General features: G+C 50.0%; 5 protein-coding genes across 5 annotated transcripts; 1 reads left to right on the forward strand and 4 right to left on the reverse strand.

Moving 5' to 3' along the window:
* Nucleotides 1–506: 506 nt before the first annotated feature.
* EI90DRAFT_3135824 (uncharacterized protein) lies at nucleotides 507–3,336 on the reverse strand (the record flags this gene model as incomplete). The annotated part of the gene is made up of 3 exons (XM_039064750.1): nucleotides 507–1,772; nucleotides 1,875–1,895; nucleotides 1,945–3,336. 3 exons carry the CDS (start codon nucleotides 3,334–3,336, stop codon nucleotides 507–509), a joined length of 2,679 nt encoding a protein of 892 aa, XP_038908676.1.
* Nucleotides 3,337–3,390: 54 nt separating this feature from the next.
* Nucleotides 3,391–4,519, reverse strand: EI90DRAFT_3135825 (uncharacterized protein; the record flags this gene model as incomplete). The annotated part of the gene is made up of 5 exons (XM_039064751.1): nucleotides 3,391–3,514; nucleotides 3,567–3,613; nucleotides 3,678–3,816; nucleotides 3,869–4,008; nucleotides 4,070–4,519. The coding sequence occupies 5 exons, from the start codon at nucleotides 4,517–4,519 to the stop codon at nucleotides 3,391–3,393; spliced, it is 900 nt and encodes a 299-aa protein (XP_038908677.1).
* A 10,687-nt stretch (nucleotides 4,520–15,206) lies between these two features.
* On the reverse strand, nucleotides 15,207–16,169 carry EI90DRAFT_3089730 (uncharacterized protein). The gene has a single exon (XM_039062314.1). It carries the CDS (start codon nucleotides 15,955–15,957, stop codon nucleotides 15,478–15,480), a length of 480 nt encoding a protein of 159 aa, XP_038908678.1. The 5' UTR covers nucleotides 15,958–16,169; the 3' UTR covers nucleotides 15,207–15,477.
* A 2,074-nt stretch (nucleotides 16,170–18,243) lies between these two features.
* Nucleotides 18,244–19,070, reverse strand: EI90DRAFT_422855 (uncharacterized protein; the record flags this gene model as incomplete). The annotated part of the gene is made up of 4 exons (XM_039067599.1): nucleotides 18,244–18,719; nucleotides 18,771–18,822; nucleotides 18,881–19,019; nucleotides 19,069–19,070. Coding segments are annotated over 4 exons (669 nt in total), but the record flags the coding sequence as incomplete, so codon positions are not given.
* Nucleotides 19,070–19,956, forward strand: EI90DRAFT_3089735 (uncharacterized protein). The gene is made up of 3 exons (XM_039062315.1): nucleotides 19,070–19,121; nucleotides 19,174–19,208; nucleotides 19,272–19,956. The coding sequence occupies exon 3, from the start codon at nucleotides 19,327–19,329 to the stop codon at nucleotides 19,783–19,785; it is 459 nt and encodes a 152-aa protein (XP_038908680.1). The 5' UTR covers nucleotides 19,070–19,121; nucleotides 19,174–19,208; nucleotides 19,272–19,326; the 3' UTR covers nucleotides 19,786–19,956.
* The last annotated feature ends 223 nt before the right edge of the window (nucleotides 19,957–20,179 follow it).

Raw genomic sequence — 20,179 nt, forward strand, 5'->3', positions numbered from 1 at the left:
GTCCGGGTGGCCATAGTACGCTATCTGGTCACACGTAAACATATCGCAACGGTATGCATATAGGGGAGGGAATTGGACAGGGACGACGATAAGATGTGCAAGTGCCAGTATAAAAGCATAGGTGACGCAACCGATAAAAATCCAACAATTACTGTTGTCTCTTCAACTGCTCGAGTTTGTGTGTGCGCGCCATCAGTTAAGTGCAAGTTAACAACGCTGCCTTGAATATTCCTTTGAAAAGCTCTGTGATTTTGTTCCATCTGGCTGGCCTCGCCAGTAGTTGTGGTGTTTCGCCTTCCTGTACTCCGCGGGGCACCAGAGACCCGTCATCACCAACAATAATGTTATGTACGTTACCAAACCTAACGTTACAAAAATAGTACATGATACACACTTCAAAGACTGTCCACAATTCTGAGCAACATTACAGCCCAAAAGACATTGAGTGTCTGGCTCAAGGAGTGAGAGAATGACGAGTAAGCACCAACGGGTGCACTGGTAAATTGCTAAACAATTTGGCTAATATCGATGATAATTGGGGCCCGTAACTTGCCCTGGACCAAAAATCGAGTTCCATCCCTGTTGGACTGGGGGCGGTAGAGGTACAGAGGATCAGGCGTTACTCGATGGCCGTACCAAGCTTCCTTAGAATCAATGGGTCCGTAGCGCGGTGGGAGGTCGAGTTCTTCCCTACCATTTAGGTGCACAGTGGCCCACAATGACTCAGAGGAATAGATGTGTGGAGTTCTCGTTGCGGCAGGCAAACGGTGGACCCTTTTTTCTGAGTTGCTTGGCGAGAGGTCGTAAAATGGGTGCATGATCCACGACTCGTCAGAGTCATGCCCTACAGTCGCATCGGAGTGATGTGTATAAGCCGTGTCACCTCCTACTAAGGGAAGAGTGGCTCGAGTGAATATAGGATCAGGGACGAGGTATGAGTGAGTTGGAGGGATAGAGGAATTAATAATCCAATAATTGAAGTTTGTCACCCGATAACCCGCAATGCACTGTAATGATTCTGTCGACCAGGTAACGGCATAGACCCCATCAAAAGCACCAACATATTGTGCTCCTGGAGAAAAACCGAATGTCCGACGGTGAGGGATGGATAATGGGGGCGAAGAGTTGACGGAGAACAGGGCGGAAGAGCACGATGGGGATGCAGACATTTCGGAAGGAGGAGATGCGAGGCACCGGATAGCTGGATCCCTTGAGACAGATATAAGCATCATCTTGTCGTACCAAGGGTTATCGAGATTTCGTGGGACTCGTATGACAAACAATCCATTATTTGAGACGGCAGTCCCGGCAGGATAGTCACCAGTGGGAAGAGTGCCGAGCTTTACAGCGGTCATATCATCACCAAGGACTGTTACGCGGCCATCAATATCTTCGGTAGCGACTCGGTGGCTGCCATTGACAAATTCGATCCAGATGGGGATATTGGCAGAATCAGGCTGCAACCGACAGATTGTACGCTGATGATCTATATCGGCAACTTCGATGATGCCACTGCCAAACCCTAGTGCAACATAGCGACCATCAAGGGAGAGTGTGGCACACGTCACAATGCCATTGCGAACATCAGGTTCGTGAAATTCAGCGTCATAGTTGATTGCCTTGTTTCCATGTCCGTCAACTTTCTTCGGTAATTCACTCAACTTGGAGTGCATGACTCCTTGCGCCCTGCGTGAATCCGCACTTAATGGGATGATGCCACCAGAGAACTCGCCAAAAGCGGAGAAGATCCGAACAGGATCAGAGAGATGGCCCTATTGTTTGTAAAGGGAGGGTGGGGAGAAAGGGAGATATGATCGATAAAGATACCATGGTGTGTCCGTGATATACCAATCCAGCGGATCTAACTCTCTCACAAGTTGGGTTGAATCGTGATTCTATCAAAAGTGACATCAGAGAAGTGTGGGATGAATAGTTTATACCTACATTAAATTGAAGTAATTCTTCAGGAAATAAATAGAAAAGAGGTCGCTGACGAGGATCGTGCAAGTGAATCCATGTCAACACGTAGTTTTGTGTAATGAAGGAATTGAACTCGTTTTGTAATTCACTGGACTCTTGCGAAAACAGTTGCGAGGGGTCCAAGTGCTCGAGTAAATAATTAATGATATAGGAGAAGCGGCTGCGATAATCCACCTTTTTTGCAATAAATTCCTTCCATTTTCCTTCATCTCCTAAAGGAGGATCGGTGGGTATACCAAACACATTCTGCTCACAATAGCTGTTGAAGAGTCGAAGGAGCGGTAATCCGAGGGAGTATCCTTTCATGTCATCAATAAAGAATACTTTGTCCTCCTCACCACCAATTGGTTTCCCCGTTATGAATTCTTTTGCCGTTGCGTGATAGAAGGTAATCTCCTTTGTGTTCTCCGAGGGAAGATTTATGATTGAGCTGATTGGTTCCAATGTTGCACAGATCTCATCCTCGCTAATCTCAAATATTTGTGACATGGAAGAAACACTCATCCGCTCATGGGCCGCCAGAATTGCCGTGACTACTAAGCGATACGTCTTGGCCACATCGGGGGGAATTCCAGACGAATCTAGCACAAAGGCTTGACGAAGGATTCGCAAGTACTCCCATCCAAGGTCGGCAGGTGTATCAGCAAGATTGAGCAGGTTCTGGAAAGCTAATTGTGGGGTGCGACCACGCCGTGCCTGCTGGCAGACATCGCGAATTCGGATCGATGCCATAATGGGTAACCCACGACAAGCCCGGGAAAAAGCATTGAGTTCCCACTCCGTTGGTTTCCATGAAGAATTTTTGATAACGCCCTGAAGGCGATCTTTCACCATACAGCGGACTGTATGGAAACCTTCATCGTGTTCTATCTTGTCTACATCTTCGGATGGTATGACATGTCCCACGGTCCGAGCCTTAGACCAAGCTGATATGACCTCTCGCTCAGGACGACTACTAACTAGCACAGAAAATGCAGGTGGCAGCTCCTGAAGGGCCAGTACCAGCTCCATCAGGGACTCCAGTGCCTCCTGATTCCCGCACTCGTCAAGACCGTCCAAGACGATGACGAAGCGATTCTTACCCGAAGGGAATATGTCCTTCAGGTTGCGTATCGGCTCAATAATCAGAGCCTTCATTTGTTTTTCCAGAGGTAAATCCTGAAACAAGGTCAAATCCGGTTTCCGAAGTTGTCTGACGAGCGACAATTTGAAGTCCTCGTTGAATGATGCAAGTTGGCAGGCAAGGGTAGAGGGGAACTGTTCAATAGAATCCAAGCCCGATCCTCTCCGATTCTTGTCCCAGAAATATGACGCTGCCAGGATGCCGTGCTGCTCAAGAGTGGATGCGATACTCATAGAGATCGCGGTCTTTCCTGTCCCAGGGGATCCCGTAGCCAAACAAATCGGTTCTCAGGTTTCTTCAGGTGCTCGAGTAGGGATTCTTGAATCTTGAGTTGCGTGCCTGGTAGGCACTCTGATTTGCTTTTCACGTAAAGATGCTCGGCCGGAGCTCGCTTGAGTCTCGATATCTCGGCTAGAAGTATATATTAGCGGTTAGGGAATTCATCATGTACCCTGACACATACATTGAACCGATGCGTGCTCGGCACGAAGTAGAATTAAAGTCGATATTCTTAGCTATGGCGGGCATGGTTAATCAGGACCGAATTACTCAAACAATCTTGAAATAGGCAGACCTGGAATCGATGGATCGCATCACTCAGACAGCTCTTCATACCGGTTATTTGTCGGGCTATCTCTTGCGCTAGAATGGTCCTCTTGACAATGTTTTTTTCTCGGACTGCTTTAATGTCCTCCATCTGCTTCTCCAAAGCCCTACGGAAAAAATGAGCGAGTGCGAGCAAGGGTAAGACGAGCCTATGCGCACACCCGGACCTCTTGCACTAGGCTGTCAAGCTCAGGAGGGACTTCTCCAGTCCACTTTTGGAGGGGCTCCAGCACCGAGGCTTGCGCTTGCTGAATTACGACGCACAACTGCTTGAGCTCCTCAGAATTACCCTTGACGTCCTACATGGATGCAGCATGCATGAGGCGATCGTAACAAGAATGATCAAGACAGTTTGCTAACCTCATAGATACTGATACAAGCAAGAAGCGTGTCGGGGACCTGGCCAATATTTTTGATGGGAGCGAACTTGAGAGCAGTGACTGCGGCTTGGAGATGGAGTTTGGTGCTGGCGACGATTGTTTTCTTTAGATCACCAGAGCCACGAGATCCGGATCGCGCTCGGACCAATGAAGAAGCGGGGACTGATGTCCCGATATCTGCAGGTTCTTGATACGTGCGGACGCTCGCGCTGTTGTTCTGGATGCAGCATGTGTGGGGCGTCGTGCGCGGACTGCCAATGTCCATTTCGGTAGTAAGTGGAGGTAGCGGCAGCGACGGATCATCTGAAGATGGGATCTGGGCAATGGGAACAGAGGACCCAGTGATGGAGGCCTGCGGCGGATCGTCCGAAGGCTCTGAAGCGCGCTTTGGCCTCTTGAACTGCGAGCGGGAACTACGATTTCTGCGCATGGTGCTTAGTGCAGCGGTGGGGTAAAGGGAGGGAAACGCTCACAAGATATATGCGCAAACTGCTGCGCGCTGTTGTGGACATAAGAGGCAAGACAACGTTGGCCGCGCGGCAGGTAATGAAATTGGCTTTTTGACATTTGCAATTCAACATGTGCTGTTAGCTGCCCACCATGACCTGTGGAAATGGCTTCGGTCGGCGGCGTAGGAGTCTAAGCTACTTGGTAGAGATAGTAGACCGAGTTCAAAGATGATATTGGGCACTCGCATAAAGATCTTTCTCGCCAACTGTGTAGCGCCGAACCCTCACTCAGCGATGCCTCAGCCGGGCCTTAAATCCAGCTGTCGATAGCAACGCTGACAGCCGTTGAAGGTATCTAAACTAGTTGCTGGGTGGGTAAACCCAAGCGTTTAGGATCCAATAGCACTTCCACAGACAACTCGAAGTCCAAGTACTAGGGGGTTTGATGCACAGAGGTGAGACCTGTGCAATGGTCGTCTCGATGGATGAAACCTAAACAGCGTCGTTACTCGGGCAGAGAAGGTATCCTATGCGCGAGATGGGTACTGTGATGGTTGCCCACCTGGCTGCGACGTCGGGAAAGCCCGACAAGTGCTCTAGCACTCGGGAGCGCCCTAGAACAGGGGACTTTGCTCCTGAACCTGTCCGATTTTCGTGACTGGCAGTCAGAAGCAGTCTTAAGAGAAAAAGTGCTCTGATATGTAAAATTAAGAGTCCAAGGGCGAACAACATGGAAAGCTAGAATGACTTGGTACATGGCCAAATACTGATGCTAGTATGAGCAAAAGGGGGAGCCTTGGCTTAGGCTACAACGCACTCGTCCCAAACGCGCGCTTGAGGCCTTCAACATTTGGGAATGTCACACAGGGTCCTCTTTCGTCTCAACCATTGTGCCTGCTGAATTCCCACTGTCTGACGAGCTAGAGATCCACGGAATGAAGTGATGGGAACGAATCATCCCAGCGTTATCGTCATTAAGGGGTAACGAAATAGTCTCCTTGTTTAGTTCGCTTAGATCGTGAATACCATGACCGAAATGCTGATTCCCCTGGATGGAGGGACAGTGCTTGGAAACAGTGAATATGCGAAGAAGGATGCTCTGGACAGAGGCAGGCCTCATTTTGCTTCCTATGTACCCCAAGAAGCAGTGGTCAGGTCATCACTAGCCATGGGGACCACAGCGTACGAGTTGACCAGCGAAGTCGGATTCTTCAACCAGTCAACACAGGTCGCTAGCCTCAATTGACTTCTTGTGATCTTGTGACTTCTGGCTCGTGATCTCACGACTACCGCATACGTCCTGACATGCGCATAGCTAGGAGGGGTCAATTTCGTGGGTTCATTGGTTCCAACCTCCCACCTTCTGACTTTCGGGTAGACGCGTCTTCAAATGGGGCAGGGGCTTACTTCCCAGAATGGCAAGTGGGGCTCGATGGGATGGAGGAGCCGGTAGTTGAGCTGAATAATCTTTTTTTTTTTTTTTTTTTTTTTTTTTTTTTTTTGGTGGAACCTTCTGTAGCTTTCGCGGGCTTGAGTGCCTGAAGGTTTGTGGGGAAGGACTAGGCCTTCCTATCGGTGTATCTAGTGCCTATATGATGGGAATTGCCACCGCGGGGAAATGCGTTATCGCACTGGCGAAATCATTATCGCACCGTGTGGGGCTCACGCGACCGTGGGGGGTCGGGTATACCCACTAAAACCCCGTTGCATTTCAGCCAATTCTCAGGGAAGCACGCTTCGTTTTCGATAACGCCGCTCCATGTGTGTAGGACGAGCCATCCAGGGAGGGCTTTGTTATGATACTTTCTTCTGTTCGTGAGGTGTTTGTCTTGGCACAGCTTATCGTTCATGGCAGCTTTAAGTGTGTTAACGGCTTCGTTCAGTGAGATTCTTTCCGTGTTGTCTCCTAGGATTCTTTTACACCTTAGTTTCCATATCTGCCAGGCGCATTCGAGTACGGTTATCATGAAAAATCTAGATGCGCCGAGTTTTACGGAGCCGTTTCTCTTTTTGATCGATATCAGGGGGGCTGCCATCACGTGGTGTATTCCTATGTTGGCGGGCCAGTTGATGCCTTTCGCTGTGCACATGTCTTCGACAGCGGCCCAGAGATTTGGGCCTTGGTTGTGTGGGCACTCGAAAATGATGTGGTTCATCGATTCAGTAGTCCCGCATTTCAGGCACTGACCACGGTCCTCGTAACCCGGGATTTTGCTCCAGTAGAGACCGTCTTTGTGGGCGCCATGGACCAGTTTCCATACAAAGTTTCTTAGGCTGGGGTTCAGTTCTTTCTTGTTCTTTAGGATGGCGAGCCAGATTCTGCTGTCATTGGGGCAGGGCAGTCCATGTTTTTTAGGATGTCTCTTATGCGGTCTAGGTTTTCCGTCGATCTCTGACTGTTAGTGAGTTTCTTTTTTGCTGATTCTCTTATTATTAGTTTTGTGGTGATCGATTGTGTTAGGGCGCTTAGCCTTGCGCCGTTTTGAGTGTAGGGGAGGGTAGGGGGGGCTAGTTCGTCGGTTGGGGGGCCGAGGATCCTAAGGCAGCGAGTTCGTCAGCTTTTTCGTTGCCATTGCACCCGTTGTGGCCTTTTATCCACTCTATTGAGACGACGCCATTTCTCTTGCGGAGGGTGTTTATTGTGGTCTTGATGGCGAGAGGTTGGGGTGTCCCGATGAAATTTTGGTCCTCGGTTTTGTCGAGGTTTGTGGTGAGTGTGTTCACGCACCATCTGGAGTCGGTTTTGATATGGAGTCTGGCGCTTCGGGGTGCAGTGGCCACAGCGTGGTTTATCGCCAGTATTTCCGCGGTGTTATTTGTCTGGGGAAAGGCGTGGTTGACTGGGAGGCTCGCGTTGTTGGGGTTGTCGGTGCCAATCCATACACCAAATCCGGCCCTGGCGTCGGGTTCGCCGTTGCCGGTACAGGATCCGTCCGTGTAGGCCATTATGTCTGTGTTGAGGCCTCTAGGGGGTCTAAGGTCGGGGGAGCAGCACGGTTGCTCTTTTCGCGAAAGATGCGGAAATAGTCAGATAGGTAGTTTCCCGGTTTGGGGTAGGCTTTTATGGTTCTGACGTTCAGCGGGTCGCCTAGCGAGTGGATTTCGGTGTTGGTTTCGTCGTTCCTTGAGGGAGGGGGCCGGCATGCTAAAACGGTGCGAGGGTTATACTTAGGGCAGAGGTTTGAGATCATATTTTCGGCGAGTTGGTAGCATGTTTCGGGGTTCTTACAGCCTTTGTTTTTGTAGCTTGAGCACAAGGGGCAGGGGCAAGGTTTGCTCCAGCGTCTGTGGCGTGGGTCGTCTAGGATGTCGGCTTGGGCTAGGAGGTCCCTGGTTCGGAGGCAGTCGTGGGTCCTTCTTAGGCATTTGGCTGCGGGCGTATTTTCCTTCATTCTGGCATTGTCATTCATCCCGATGTGGTGCCATGCGGGGAGGTCCAGTCTGATGTTCAGTGGTATGTTAATGTCGTCGAGGGCTAGGTTGAACTTGGCCCCTGTGTTGAGGACGGCCTTGATTTCACGTGGAAGGTTCCTACTCGAGTAGCGTTGCTTGTTGAATACTTTTTGGGAGAAGATGTCAACTATTCGTGGGTCGCGGGTTTCCATGTCGCGGATGTGTTTCGGAAGCGTGGCGATGATTATTGCTTCAGCTGCATCCGCCGCAGCCGGCCTGTTAGGGGATCTATCCAGGATTTTTTTCAGTTTCATAAGGTAGATTGCCTCATTCCTCGCTTTGATGTTCAGGATGTTTCTTCCCCCTTCCCCCGGTGGGTTGTTTAGGGTTCTCATGTTGAGAGGGGGAATCTGGGCGTCCCATATGAAGTTTGTTATCAGGGTGCTGAGCTCTTTTTCGACGCTCTCTGGCATGCCTTGTGCTGAGGTGTGGAACTGAGTCATGCCGCCTATCACCATTTGGGTGATGAGTTTCCTCCCTTCGATTGTTGGGTAAGTTTTTTGCCAGTTTTTGAGGTTCGTATTGATTTTGGCCGTAATGTCCGGCCAAGGGTCGGATCCGCTTGGATGGTTTCCGCATTGGGCTCCAAGGTATCTTGTGGTCTGGCCGTCCTGGAGGATTGTTGTGTCGCCGTGGAAGGACATGGTTGAGTTAGGGCTCAGTTTCCTTGTGTCGTGGAGGTTTTTGCGGTATGTCGGTGAGCCAACGGGAATAATCACCGTCTTTTCTTTGTTGAATTTAGCTCCTGAGGCGGTGCACCATGTGTCAAGGATGTTATGGAGGTTGTTTATTTCATCTTTTTCTGAGAGGTAGACCGCGGCATCGTCTGTGAATAGGGAGACGATGATTTTCTGGGTGAGTGCCGGGGTTTTGATTTCAAGGCCATGTATTTTGCCTGATTCTCTTAGCATTGCTGATAGGGGTTCTATGGCTATGTTGAAAAGAAGGCACGATAGGGGGTCGCCCTGCCTTACTCCTCTGTGTATTAGGAACTCTTTGCTGGTTTCACCGTTTAGGATTACGCGGGTTTTAGGGTTGGTGTAGAGAGCTTTTATGGTGTTGATGGTTGGGGTTGGGATTCCCATGGCTTCTAGTGTGCGCCATAGGTAGTCATGGCGAATTCTGTCGTACGCCTTTTCTTGGTCTAGGGCGACGATTGCTCCGTTTTGGTTGACTATTTCGCATAGGTCTATCATGCAGTTGACAAGGTCGATTTGATCATGAATGCTTCTGCCCTTTATGAATGCGGCTTGGCACTTATTTATGAGGTTAGGAGCGATTGGAGCGATTTTATTCATGAGGGCAGTTGTCATGATTTTGTATTCTGCGTTAAGTACTGTTATTGGCCTATAGTTTTCTATCTCCCTCTTATCTTTCTTTTTGTATAGGGGGCATAGCCAGCCGGCTGTGAATTGTGGGGTGAGTACACCTCTGGTCTCAATATCGTGTATAACCCTGTGGAGGAGTTTTATTATGTCGGTACTTCTCTCCGTTTTTGTTTGCCACCTCTCATGGAGTTTCTTGTAGAGCTCAGTTGGGATACCGTTTAGGCCCGGGGCCTTACCGTTTGGAGATTGTTTTAGGGCTGTCAGGACATCTTCGTAGCTTATGTCGTCTGCCATAGAGGCAGTCTGTGTCGGGGGGCTGGAGATATTTGTGAGAGGCATTCTGTGATACAGGCTTCTCTCTCGTTTGGGGGCGAGAGGTGGAGGTCTCTTAATTGTACTGTGTTGTAGTGTTCCATAGCGATTTTGGCCATTTCGGAGGAGTTTGAGGTGTAGCAGGGGGGGACAGTTTGGGGGATTCGTAGTTCGGCAATTGTATCGCGTGATTTATTATTTTTTCCCCACCTGCACCAGTATTTATTTATTGATTCAGCGAAAAGGAGTCTGTTCGCGCTGGCTGTGTTCTTGTTATTTTTGAGCCGGATTCTCTCTATCTCTTGGATCCTTTCTGTGAGAGCCATTATCTGGTATTGAGTCTCTTCTAGATGTTGTGGTGTTCGCGGTGAGCTTAATTTCCTAACTGCCTTGTCTCTGCGTTTCTCGAGACGTATGAGGGTTGAGTTTAGTTTGCCGGATTTGACTTTTGCAAGTTTGCGTGCGAGTGATGTGGTGGCTTGAGTGAATAGCAGGAAGGTGTCTTGTATTTCCATGGCACTTGATGTGGTGGGTCTATCCATTTTGTCTAGGGCTTCATTCCCTAAGTTTTCAACCCCTTTCAGGAATTCGTGATCGTTTATCAGGTAGTTGGGGATTGCCCATCTACCTTTGCCGATATAGGGAGCTCGGGGGTCGTTTAAGGTTACTGAGATCAATTGGTGGTCAGCAGTGGGGATACCGGGATTTTGGATGTTCCAGGTGAGCGCTTTATCTAATACTTCACTTGTGGCATAAATCCTGTCAATTCTTGACATGTGCGTACCGGTTTTATGTCCATAGGTATAGTTTTTTGCGGGCGCGGGGTTGGCTTGGCGCCAACCATCTTCCAGGTTGTGGAGGTAGCGTAGTTCTTTGAGGGCTGTTACCGCAGCATGTGCATCTTCGTGCTGGGGGGTGCGGTCGATTGCATCTTCGACGATGTTAAAGTCGCCCAGTATCATATCAATCTGGAGGTTTTCAGTGATCTCACCCAGTCTAAGCCAGAAAGCCGCATTTTCGGCTCCTGCACCTCTAACATTTGGGGCATAGATGGCGAGGATTGTGATATTGTCGTTTGATGGCCATTCGATGGTGGTGAGGAGGGCCCGGCCAGGGATGAGGTTGGTCGTTCCAGATGTTTTCTTAATGATATTTTTATTAATGATGATTGCGACCCCCGCGGCTCTGGAGTGGGATGGGTCATAGGTGTGGGAGATTAAGAATTCATTGCCGTAGCGGCTTGTTAGTTGGTTCTCCTGGGATTGGTCCGTGTGAGTCTCCGAAACGCACATCACTGCAATCTTATCTTTTTTCATTCTGTCAGTGATCTGTTTCCATTTCCGTCTTGTTTGTGGGCTATTGGCCCCTTTGATGTTGAGGGCGTCAATGCGGAGACTGCCATTCGTGGCCGTTGGGTCTCTTCCTCCTCTCAGGCGGAGGAGTTTGGGTCCGTTTTCCGATCCCTGGTGACCGTCATTGGGTTTCGATGAAACGGTGTAAACTCTCTGCCCTCCGGGCACCGGGGGCTGTGGTCTGTTAGCCGGTTGAGTATCCGCCGTGTGATTGGGCTTTGGGGGTTGATCTTTTTGCAGGCATTTTGGTGTTCCACGATCCGGTTGCCAGCCGGGGTTCGGGGTGTTCTTGGGTATTTTAGGGGTTGGACTACTAGGCTTTCCTGTCGCCCGTGGGCTCAGTAAGTGTGGGCTCAGTAGGTGGGGTGATGGAGTGGGGTCGGGGCCAGGTAGCAGTTTTGGTGTTCATTTGGGGGTTTTGTGAGTAAATTCCCGCGGTTGTGAGTAGACTAGGGAGAGGGGATTGTATTCATGGGGGTGTGGCTTGTGGGTATTTACAGAGCAGGATGGGACGGCTGCGACGATATGAAAATAGATGATTTAACAATTCAGGCCGTACTGCTGTATACCTATAGTTCCGACTTGGGTCTTTTTTATGGGAAACATCAGTCGAAGTTATATTTGGGTGGGATGTAAGAGGGGAAGCGTGGGCCGTATTGAGTGGGGGGCGGCCGCGTCCTCTTCCTCGTTGGAGATTCGAGTATGGTGGGTATCGGGGGAGAGAGGGGAACGGTCCTCCGCTGGAGCTGGGGGGGATCGTGTTGCCGTCAGTGTCAGGTTCCTCGTGTTTGGGGTAGCGTTGTTTCCAGGCCGAGTGGGAATGGACTGGGCAGCAGTGAAAGAAGTGGTCAGAGGCCTTGCAGGTGTTGCAGACTCTTTGTCTGTTGAAGGCGTGTCCAGCCTGGGTTTTTTCGCTTACAAACGAGGCTGATTTGAAGAGTTGGGACCACTGGTCATGAGGGGTTTCGCGCGCCTCTTTGAGGGTCTTGTAGGGTGGGTCTACATGCAGCTCCCACATGGTCACCGACTTGTCCGAGGTTGGTCTCCTCTTTTCTTCTAGGTTCTCGTTGTTTTCTTTCCCGTTGGGAGCATATCCTCTTGGGATTACTTTGACACTGTCTACTATATCATTTATTTGGTCGTCCGTCATACTTGCCCCTTTCAGGAATGTCATGAGGGGACTCGCCGGTTTGGCCATCGTTTGTTTGACAGCGTCCTTGATGTTATTCGCATCTTTTAGTCTGTTTCCCATTCCCACAATAGAGATCATGAAGGTTGATGGTTTGAATGTGGTATTGATAGCGATGAACCCAAACGTTTTGCAGATCCACAGGTGTTCGCGAACTAGGAGGTCGGCGTATTGGGGGTTTAGGCCTTCAATTAGGAAGCCCCACGGTTTAGCATATTGGGGGGTTCCACCGCGTCTGAGGTCGATGGGGACTGGGGGGATGATGTTGACTTCCCCGACTTGGTCAGGGAATGCCCTTTCTAGGAAGGCCTCCATGTTTGTTTGGAAGTTGCTCGTGTTTTCTTCGCTGTGGGCGGCATCAAGGGGCATGGCTAGGATGGCACCTGCCTTTTTTAGCCAGGCTATGGCACGGTCAGGGTTCGCACCTTCAAGAAGGCGGCCTGGGCGGAGGCCGTGTGCGTAGAAATTGGTTAGATCGGGTCCAAGTGGCAGCCAGTTGAGGTCATCTTTTCCATCGTCAGGTTTTTCCGCGATTACTGGCATAAAGGTTGGTTGGTCAGTGACAATAGGGGACCCGCTGCCAGCTGTGGCTGGGCTTCGGGTTGGGGGAATTCAGTAGGGTCGGTGTTTTCCATGAAGGCCGATTGGCCACCTATTCCGGTGTTAAAGATGTCGGGGGTGAGATCATTGAGGGATTTTTGGTTCTGGGTGGTTGCAGGGAGGGGCCTCATCGCTTTTAGTGGAAGGAAGCGGGGGGGTGCCTTTTGGGGGCCTTGGATTTTCGCGGCAGTGGGTGATCTCGCATGTTTCCTCGTATCATTCTCGGTTGCTGATGAGTGTTCTTTATTTTTGCCGCTACCTTTATATCTATTGCCGAAGAGGGGGGCAGATTGGGCAATATCTGTATCGTCAGAGTCGGAGGAATCCACGTCCACCTGTTCGGCAATGGTAGTCGCAAAGTTTTGTGGCGCGTTGGTTATGGCCGCTATCATTTGTTCATCATCAGATGTTAGCGAGGTCTGGAAGGATGCGGAGAGGGGGGTGGGTGTCTGTTTGGACTGAGATCTTGTCAGGGGGTTGTGAGTTAGGCATTGGGAGTATTTACCTCCATGGTTCCGTGGGTTGCTCTTAGCCAGTTACTTTTAGGGTCTGGGGCTATGAGTGTTCTGACGGAAACTGTCATAGTTCTTGCGGAGCTAACCGTATTATATCCAGCTGCTGGGGCGTCGGTATTTAGGGTGGTCTAGCGCTTGCGATTTGTGGACCCGTGTCCGAGGTTAGTTTGCTGCCTGCCTAGGTACTGCTTGGGCGTCCTTTGGGTTGACGTGGTTAGCCCTATGTTGTAAGTTCTTTTGTGTAGGAGAGGACTTTGCAATTGACTCATGGGCAGTTATTGGGTGGCGGGTTTCTTGCCCGGATGTTGTAGCCATGCCAGGGCGGAGATTTGGCAGCGGCGATTCTGGTTTAAGTCAGCGGGCAAATTGACCACGCAATTTAGGAGTGGCATAGGTAATGCTCATTTGGTTGTGGTGTGGGTTGGTTCACGCAGGTTGTACAGGTTATTGCAGCGGAATGGCAGGTGGTAATAATAATAATAATAATAATAATAATAATTTTTTTTTTTTTTTTTTGTTTTTCCCCATTGTTTTCATCAGTGTGTTGTATATTGTCATAACTACCCTTGAGATCTCGTCCACTGTGGCGAGTCTCCCGGCCCTACTCCTATCGTGGGCGCGGGGAAACTGGAGCCGGAGCTGCAGAGGTATGAGAGGGGGTGTCTCCAGAACGCTCGGGAGATCCGAAAACGCTTTTGGGATACCAGGTCGAGCTTCAATGGTGCAGTTTGGGTATGTCGTGGATATGCTCTCGGAGGGGTTGTTGGGGAATCATATGGTTGAGACGCAGATCGGCGTAGTTTAGGCTTGGGTTTTGAGGGTTGCGGCAGAGTCAAAATATAACGTGTCCATGACCAGGGTGATTTTGGGGCCTGGTGTTTCTTGGGTCATTGCAGTTGATGCATGAAGATCGTGCGGCTGTAATGGGACAGGGCAATTGGGTAGGGGGGTGAGGGAGAGCGCTTCCTACTGGGCCATCTTGGCCAATAGTGGCCGGGGACTGTCTGGGTAGCCGTTAGGTGACGGGCCAGGCTTCGGTTGTGATCGGTGGCTAGTGGTGGGTTAGGGCGTCATTTGGGTGAGCATTAGGGAGGTGGTACTTGTGGTTTCATGGGCACTGTATTGAGGTTAGGGCTGAGGCGGGTGATTGGTAGGTTTCATAGGGCTCTAATTTAATTCGATTTTGGGGGTCCCGGGCTCGGTTGTCTGCTCGGGCTGCGCCCTCGTCAGGGGGAAGACAGATGGAGGTAGAACCTCCTGACTCTGCGAGTCTATAGTGGGACACCTAGTCTACGGCGCGTAGGCTGTGTGGATGTTCCCGTGAACTGTCCTAGTTCTTGCGGAACTACCCATAAACCCAATTGCCTAGGCCGCGCTCGGCGTTTTATAAGATGGCAATTGGGCGCTCATTGTCGACGGCCCTGGGCTCGGGGTCGGCACGACGCCCGCCCTGGTGCCGCCTGAGCTTTACCCCCTGGTCGACATTGCCGCCCCTCTTTTCATTTCTCTCTTCTTTTTTTTTTTTTTTTTTTTTCACTTTCTCGTGCGTGTACTAGCTGTTCGCTTTGCTTTTACCTTTCTAGTTTAACGACTTTGCGGTCGAGAGCTGAATAATCTTTTGATCTCAGAGGAACATCTCGCTTCGCTCCGCTCCGTTCCCACGCTCGTTAGCGCCGAGAGGTTCGTGACAAGCAGATGAGGCCACCGTTAAATTTTTATTGTTATATATGTAACATACACACACCACCCTGACAACGCCCCCCGACGACACAACTACTGAGGATCTCACTCACCCGATGATGCCACCCAGAAACTCACACCATTTATGGATGATCCCCTCATGTAAGTACGAGTCGGGATGGCCGCACTGCCACGTAGATACGAGGCCGCGGGGTAACAAAATAGAGTACAACAACAGCATGGATTATGGCCTGACGCGCTTCCAGTGATATTTTCTCAACACATCGCCTACTCTTCAAGTTCAAGATGGTTTGGCTAGCTAATCATATCGTGGCTCGACACAGTTGTAAAGATGGAGGGCATCCCCTTTGACTCACGCTTCGGCGCTGCATTCTGGTCTAGTACTAGACTCTCCATCTTATGATCACGCGTGCCCATATTATGCCCACAAACTGAGTGCAAGCCCAAAATACTTCACTGAATCTGGAAAGACTTATTTATTCACCCCCCTCACTGGTAGCTTGGCACTTCCTCTTTCTGCACTCCAGGGATACCAGAGGCCCATTGTCTCCAATAACGAGTGACGTATTCATCACCGAGTCTAATAGCACTGTAACATCGGTTATGATATATGATGTACACTTCAAGCATGGCCCACAACTCTAAACGGCGTTGCAGCGCACTGCCAAGGGAGTGACGGACATGGCGCTGGTAAATGCTAAACAATTTGACTAATATCGACGACAATTGGGGCCCGTCTCCAACCCTGAACCAGGAATCGAGTCCCATCCCTGCTGGACTGAGGGCGATAGACCCCCAGAGAATCATGTGGCACTCGATGGCCGTACCAGGCTTGCTGGGAATCAATCGGTTGATAATCCCATGGGAGCTCGAGTTCTTCCCTACCATTGAGCCACACACTGCACCGCCCTGATATGGGGGAACCGAGGAGTGGAATTCTCGTTGCGACAGACGAATAGCGAAGCTCATTCCACCTTAACCTGCTTGGCGAGAAGTCATAAAATGGCCGCTTGATCCAGGACTCGTCCCCAGAGTCATCCCCTGCTTCCACCTCAGAACAATGTGCATAAGCTGTGTCGCTTTCTGGCAAGGGAAGAGTGGTCCGAGTAAATATAGGATCAGGGATGGAATGTGGGTGAGATGGAGGGACGGTGGGATTAATGATCCAACGCTCGAAGTTTGTCACCCGATAACCCGAAATGCACTGGCATGAATCTGTTGACCAGGTTACAGCGTGAATCCCATCAAAAGTACAAATGTATCGTGCTCCTGGAGAAAAACCGAGCGTTCGACGGTGAGGAATGACTAGCTTCTCATCATTAGACGAAGAGGAGAGGGAGAAGGGAGGAGGGGCGAGGTGTTTCAGGGTTGGAATCCCTGAAACAGATATGAGCGTCATGTTGTCACACCATGGGTTGTCAAGGGTTCGCGGAGCTCGCGCGATAAATAACCCATTATCTGAGACAGCAGTTCCAGGAGGATAGGAACCAGGAGGAAGAGTGCCAGGCTTCGCAGGGGCCATACCACCGCCAAGGATCGTTACGTTCCCATTAATGTCCTCGGAAGCAATTCGGTGGCTGCCATGGACAAATTCAATCCAGACTGGGAGATTGGCCGAATCATGCTGCAATCGGCAGATCGTTTGCTGGTGGTCGATATCGGCAACCTCGATGATTCCACTACCGAATCCGAGCGCAACATACCGACCATCGAGGGAGAGTGCGGCACACGTCACAATACCATTACGAACATCGGGCTCTTGGAATTCAGCGTCGTGATTGATTGCCTCCTCTGATCCATTGGTATCTTCATCTGGTTCACTGGTCTCCTCATCTAATCCATCACTCTGCTCTCGTGGTTCCCCCAACTTTGCCATCATAACTTCTTGGGCCCTGAGCGAATCCTCGCTTAATGGGATGGTGCCACCAGAGAACTTGCCAAAGAAGGAGAGGATCCGGACAGGATCAGAAAGATGGCCATATTGTTTGTGAAGGGGCGATGAGAGTGGGGTGAAAGGGAGCTCCGATCGATAGAGAGACCATGGCTCAGACGCGGCAATCCAAGCCAACCAATGTAACTCTCTCAGAAGTTGGACTGAACTGTGATTCTATCAGAAAATGACATCAGACAAGCATTAGATGAATAGCTTATACTTACATTGAATTGAAGCAATTCTTCCGGAAATAAACTTGCATTATCCTCGATGAGTTTTTCATTTTGCAAGTGCAACCACGTCAACAAGTAATTTCGTGTAATGAAGGAATCGAACTCGTTTTGCAGTTCGTTGGACTCTCGCGAAAAAAGTTGTGAAGGATCCAAATGTTCGAGTAAGTACCTAACGACATAGTGAAAGCGCCAGCGATATTGAAAATGGTATTTTTTCGCCATAAATTCTCCCCATTTTCTTTCATTTCCTAAGGGGAGATCAGCCGGTACCCCAAACACGTTCTGCTCACAATTGCCACTGAAGAGTCGAAGGAGCGGCAATCCAAGAAAATACCCTTTCACGTCGTCGATGAAGAATACTTTATCCTCCTCATTACCAACTGGTTCCCCCATTAAGAATTCTTTTGCCGATGCGTCATAGAAGGTGACCCCCAATGTCTCCTCACGAAGATCTACGATTGAGCTGATCGGTTCCAATATCGCATAGATCTCATTCTCGTCAATCTCGAATAGCTGTGATATAAAAGATACATTCATCGGCTCGCGCGCCACAACAATCGTGCCGACCACCAAGCGATACGTCTTAGCTACATCTGAGGGAATCCCAGATGAATCTAGCACGTAGGCTTGTCGGAGGATTCGCAAGTATTCCTGGTCGAGGTCGGTAGGCACATGAGTGAGAGTAAGCAAGTTCTGGAATGCCGACTGGAGGGTGCGACCGCGCCGTGTCTGCACATGAACATCACGGACCCGGATAGATGCCACAACAGGTAACCCACGACAAGCCAAAGCAAAACCATTGAGTTCACTCTCTGTTGGTTTCCATGAAGATTCCTTAACAAAGCCCCGAAGACCTTCCTTCACCATTTGACGGATCGTATGGAAAGTCTCCCACTGAATCTTGTCCACGTCTTCACATGGTATGACCAGACCGTCGGCTTGAGCCTCGGACCAAGCAGAAATGACTCCTCGCTCAGGACGACAACTAACTAGCACAGAAAATCCTGTTGGCAGTTCCTGAAGGGTAAGAACTAACTCCATCAAGGACTCGAGTGTCTCCTGATTCCCACACTCGTCAAGACCATCCAAGACGATGATAAAGCGATCCTTGCCCGAAGGGAATATATCCTTCAGGTCACGCATCGGCTCAATCATCAAAGTCTTCATTTGTTTTTTCAGAGGGAAATTCTGGACTGAGGCCAAAGCCGGTTTCCGAAGGTGTCTGACAAGCGAGAATTTGAAGTCCTCGTTGAAACACGCCAGTTGATGAGCAAGGGTAAAGGGGAACTGTTCAATAGAATCTAGGCCTGTTCCCGCCCGATTCTTATCCCAAAAGTATGACGCCGCCAAAGTGCCCTCTTTCTCAAGAGTGGATGCGATGCTCATAGAGATCGCAGTCTTCCCCATTCCGGGAGAACCCCGTAACCAAACAAATCGATTCTTGGCCTCCTTCAGGTGCTTGAGTAAGGATTCTTGCATGTTGACTCGCGTTTCCGGAAGACACTCTGATTTGCTCGTTACACAAGTGTGCTCGGCTGGGGCTCGCTTGAGTCTCGACAACTCGGCTAGAAGCAAAGAAAATTAGGCAGTCTAAATGCATGGACTCAAACACGTACAATGAACCGATAAACGCTCCGTCCGAAGCAGAATTAATGTCGATGTTCTCAGCTATGGCGAACATCGTGAATCAAGATCTGACCATTCGAAAAATCTCGAGCACGCAAACCTCAAATCGATGAACAACGTCATTCAAGTAGGTCTTCATATTCGTTATTTGCTGTGTTATATCGGGTGCTCGAATGGTCCTCTCGACGATATGTTTATTCTGGACTGATTCAATGTCCTCCAGTTGTGTTTTCAAAGCCCTGCGAGGAGAATGAGTGAACGGGAACGAGAGGAAAACAACATGCGTACTCGCGGAATTTCTGCACCAGGGATTCAAGTTCACGAGGGATTTCTCCAGTCCACTGTCGGAGGGGCTCAAACACCGATTCTTGAGCTTGTTGAATTACAACGCACAGTTGGCTGAGTTCCTCAGTGTTACCGCTGACATTCTACAAGCATGCACCAGGTATAAGAAGCAACTGCGGTCAAGATCATCAAGGCGATCCACAAACCTCATAAATTCTAATCCAAGACAGGAGCGTGTTTGGAAGCTGATCAAGATTGGGGATGGGAACGAGCTTGAGAGCAGTGGCCGCGGTTTGGAGCGAGACTTTGGTGCTGCTGACAATGATATTCTTCCAAGCGCCATCGGATCTACGAGATGCCGGTTCCGCTGGAACCGATGAAACAGCCAGAACTGAGGGCCTGAGATCTACGAATTCATGCTGCGTGGGGACGCTCGCGTCGTCGTCACCAACGAGTGCAGTCGGAATCCCTCCAGTATTCACTTTGGCAGGAAGGGGAGAAAGAAATGGCGGTGGATCTCCCGGGGATGCCTGGACGGACGAAGTCAGGAAATTATTGCCCAGGAGTGTACTTGATTGGGTGCGACGATTGGAATCGGGGCTGGGGCTTCTCCGGAATAAGTCAGATATCCTGTCTCGAAGGCGCGTTCGTTGCTGTGCGGCATCATCCTTTGAGGTGCCACTAGCAGAGAGTGTACCAGGGTGTGATCCTGCGGACTGATTATAATCTACCCGAATCGGTCGGTCATTTTCTGTCGCAGAAACAGTGACCTGGATGTTGGGGGTTGGTGCCTGGGGCCGATCATCAGGGGTCTCAGGAGCCTGCTGTGGCTTCGTCCGAGAGAAAAAGTGGTGGGATTTACGATCTGTGGGCATGGTGCGTGGGATGTAGCTGCGATCACAAATGGGTGTGAAGGAAACGTTCTATAGCAGGCCACGCAGCTGTAAGCCTAATGCTGTTCACCCTTAGTAGACGTAACAGGTAGGACGGTATTGACCGCACCACCTCCCTAGGCAGGACTCCAGCCTCTGCTGCTTCCTGTTGAAGAGAGGCTCGTCAAGCAGTGAATTATGTAATCATTCACCAAAATGCCAATCATTGTCAGCCAACTCAA

This window comes from Cantharellus anzutake (assembly GCF_015039405.1).
Source record: "Cantharellus anzutake strain C23 chromosome Unknown EI90scaffold_145, whole genome shotgun sequence".
Classification (NCBI taxonomy): domain Eukaryota; kingdom Fungi; phylum Basidiomycota; class Agaricomycetes; order Cantharellales; family Hydnaceae; genus Cantharellus; species Cantharellus anzutake.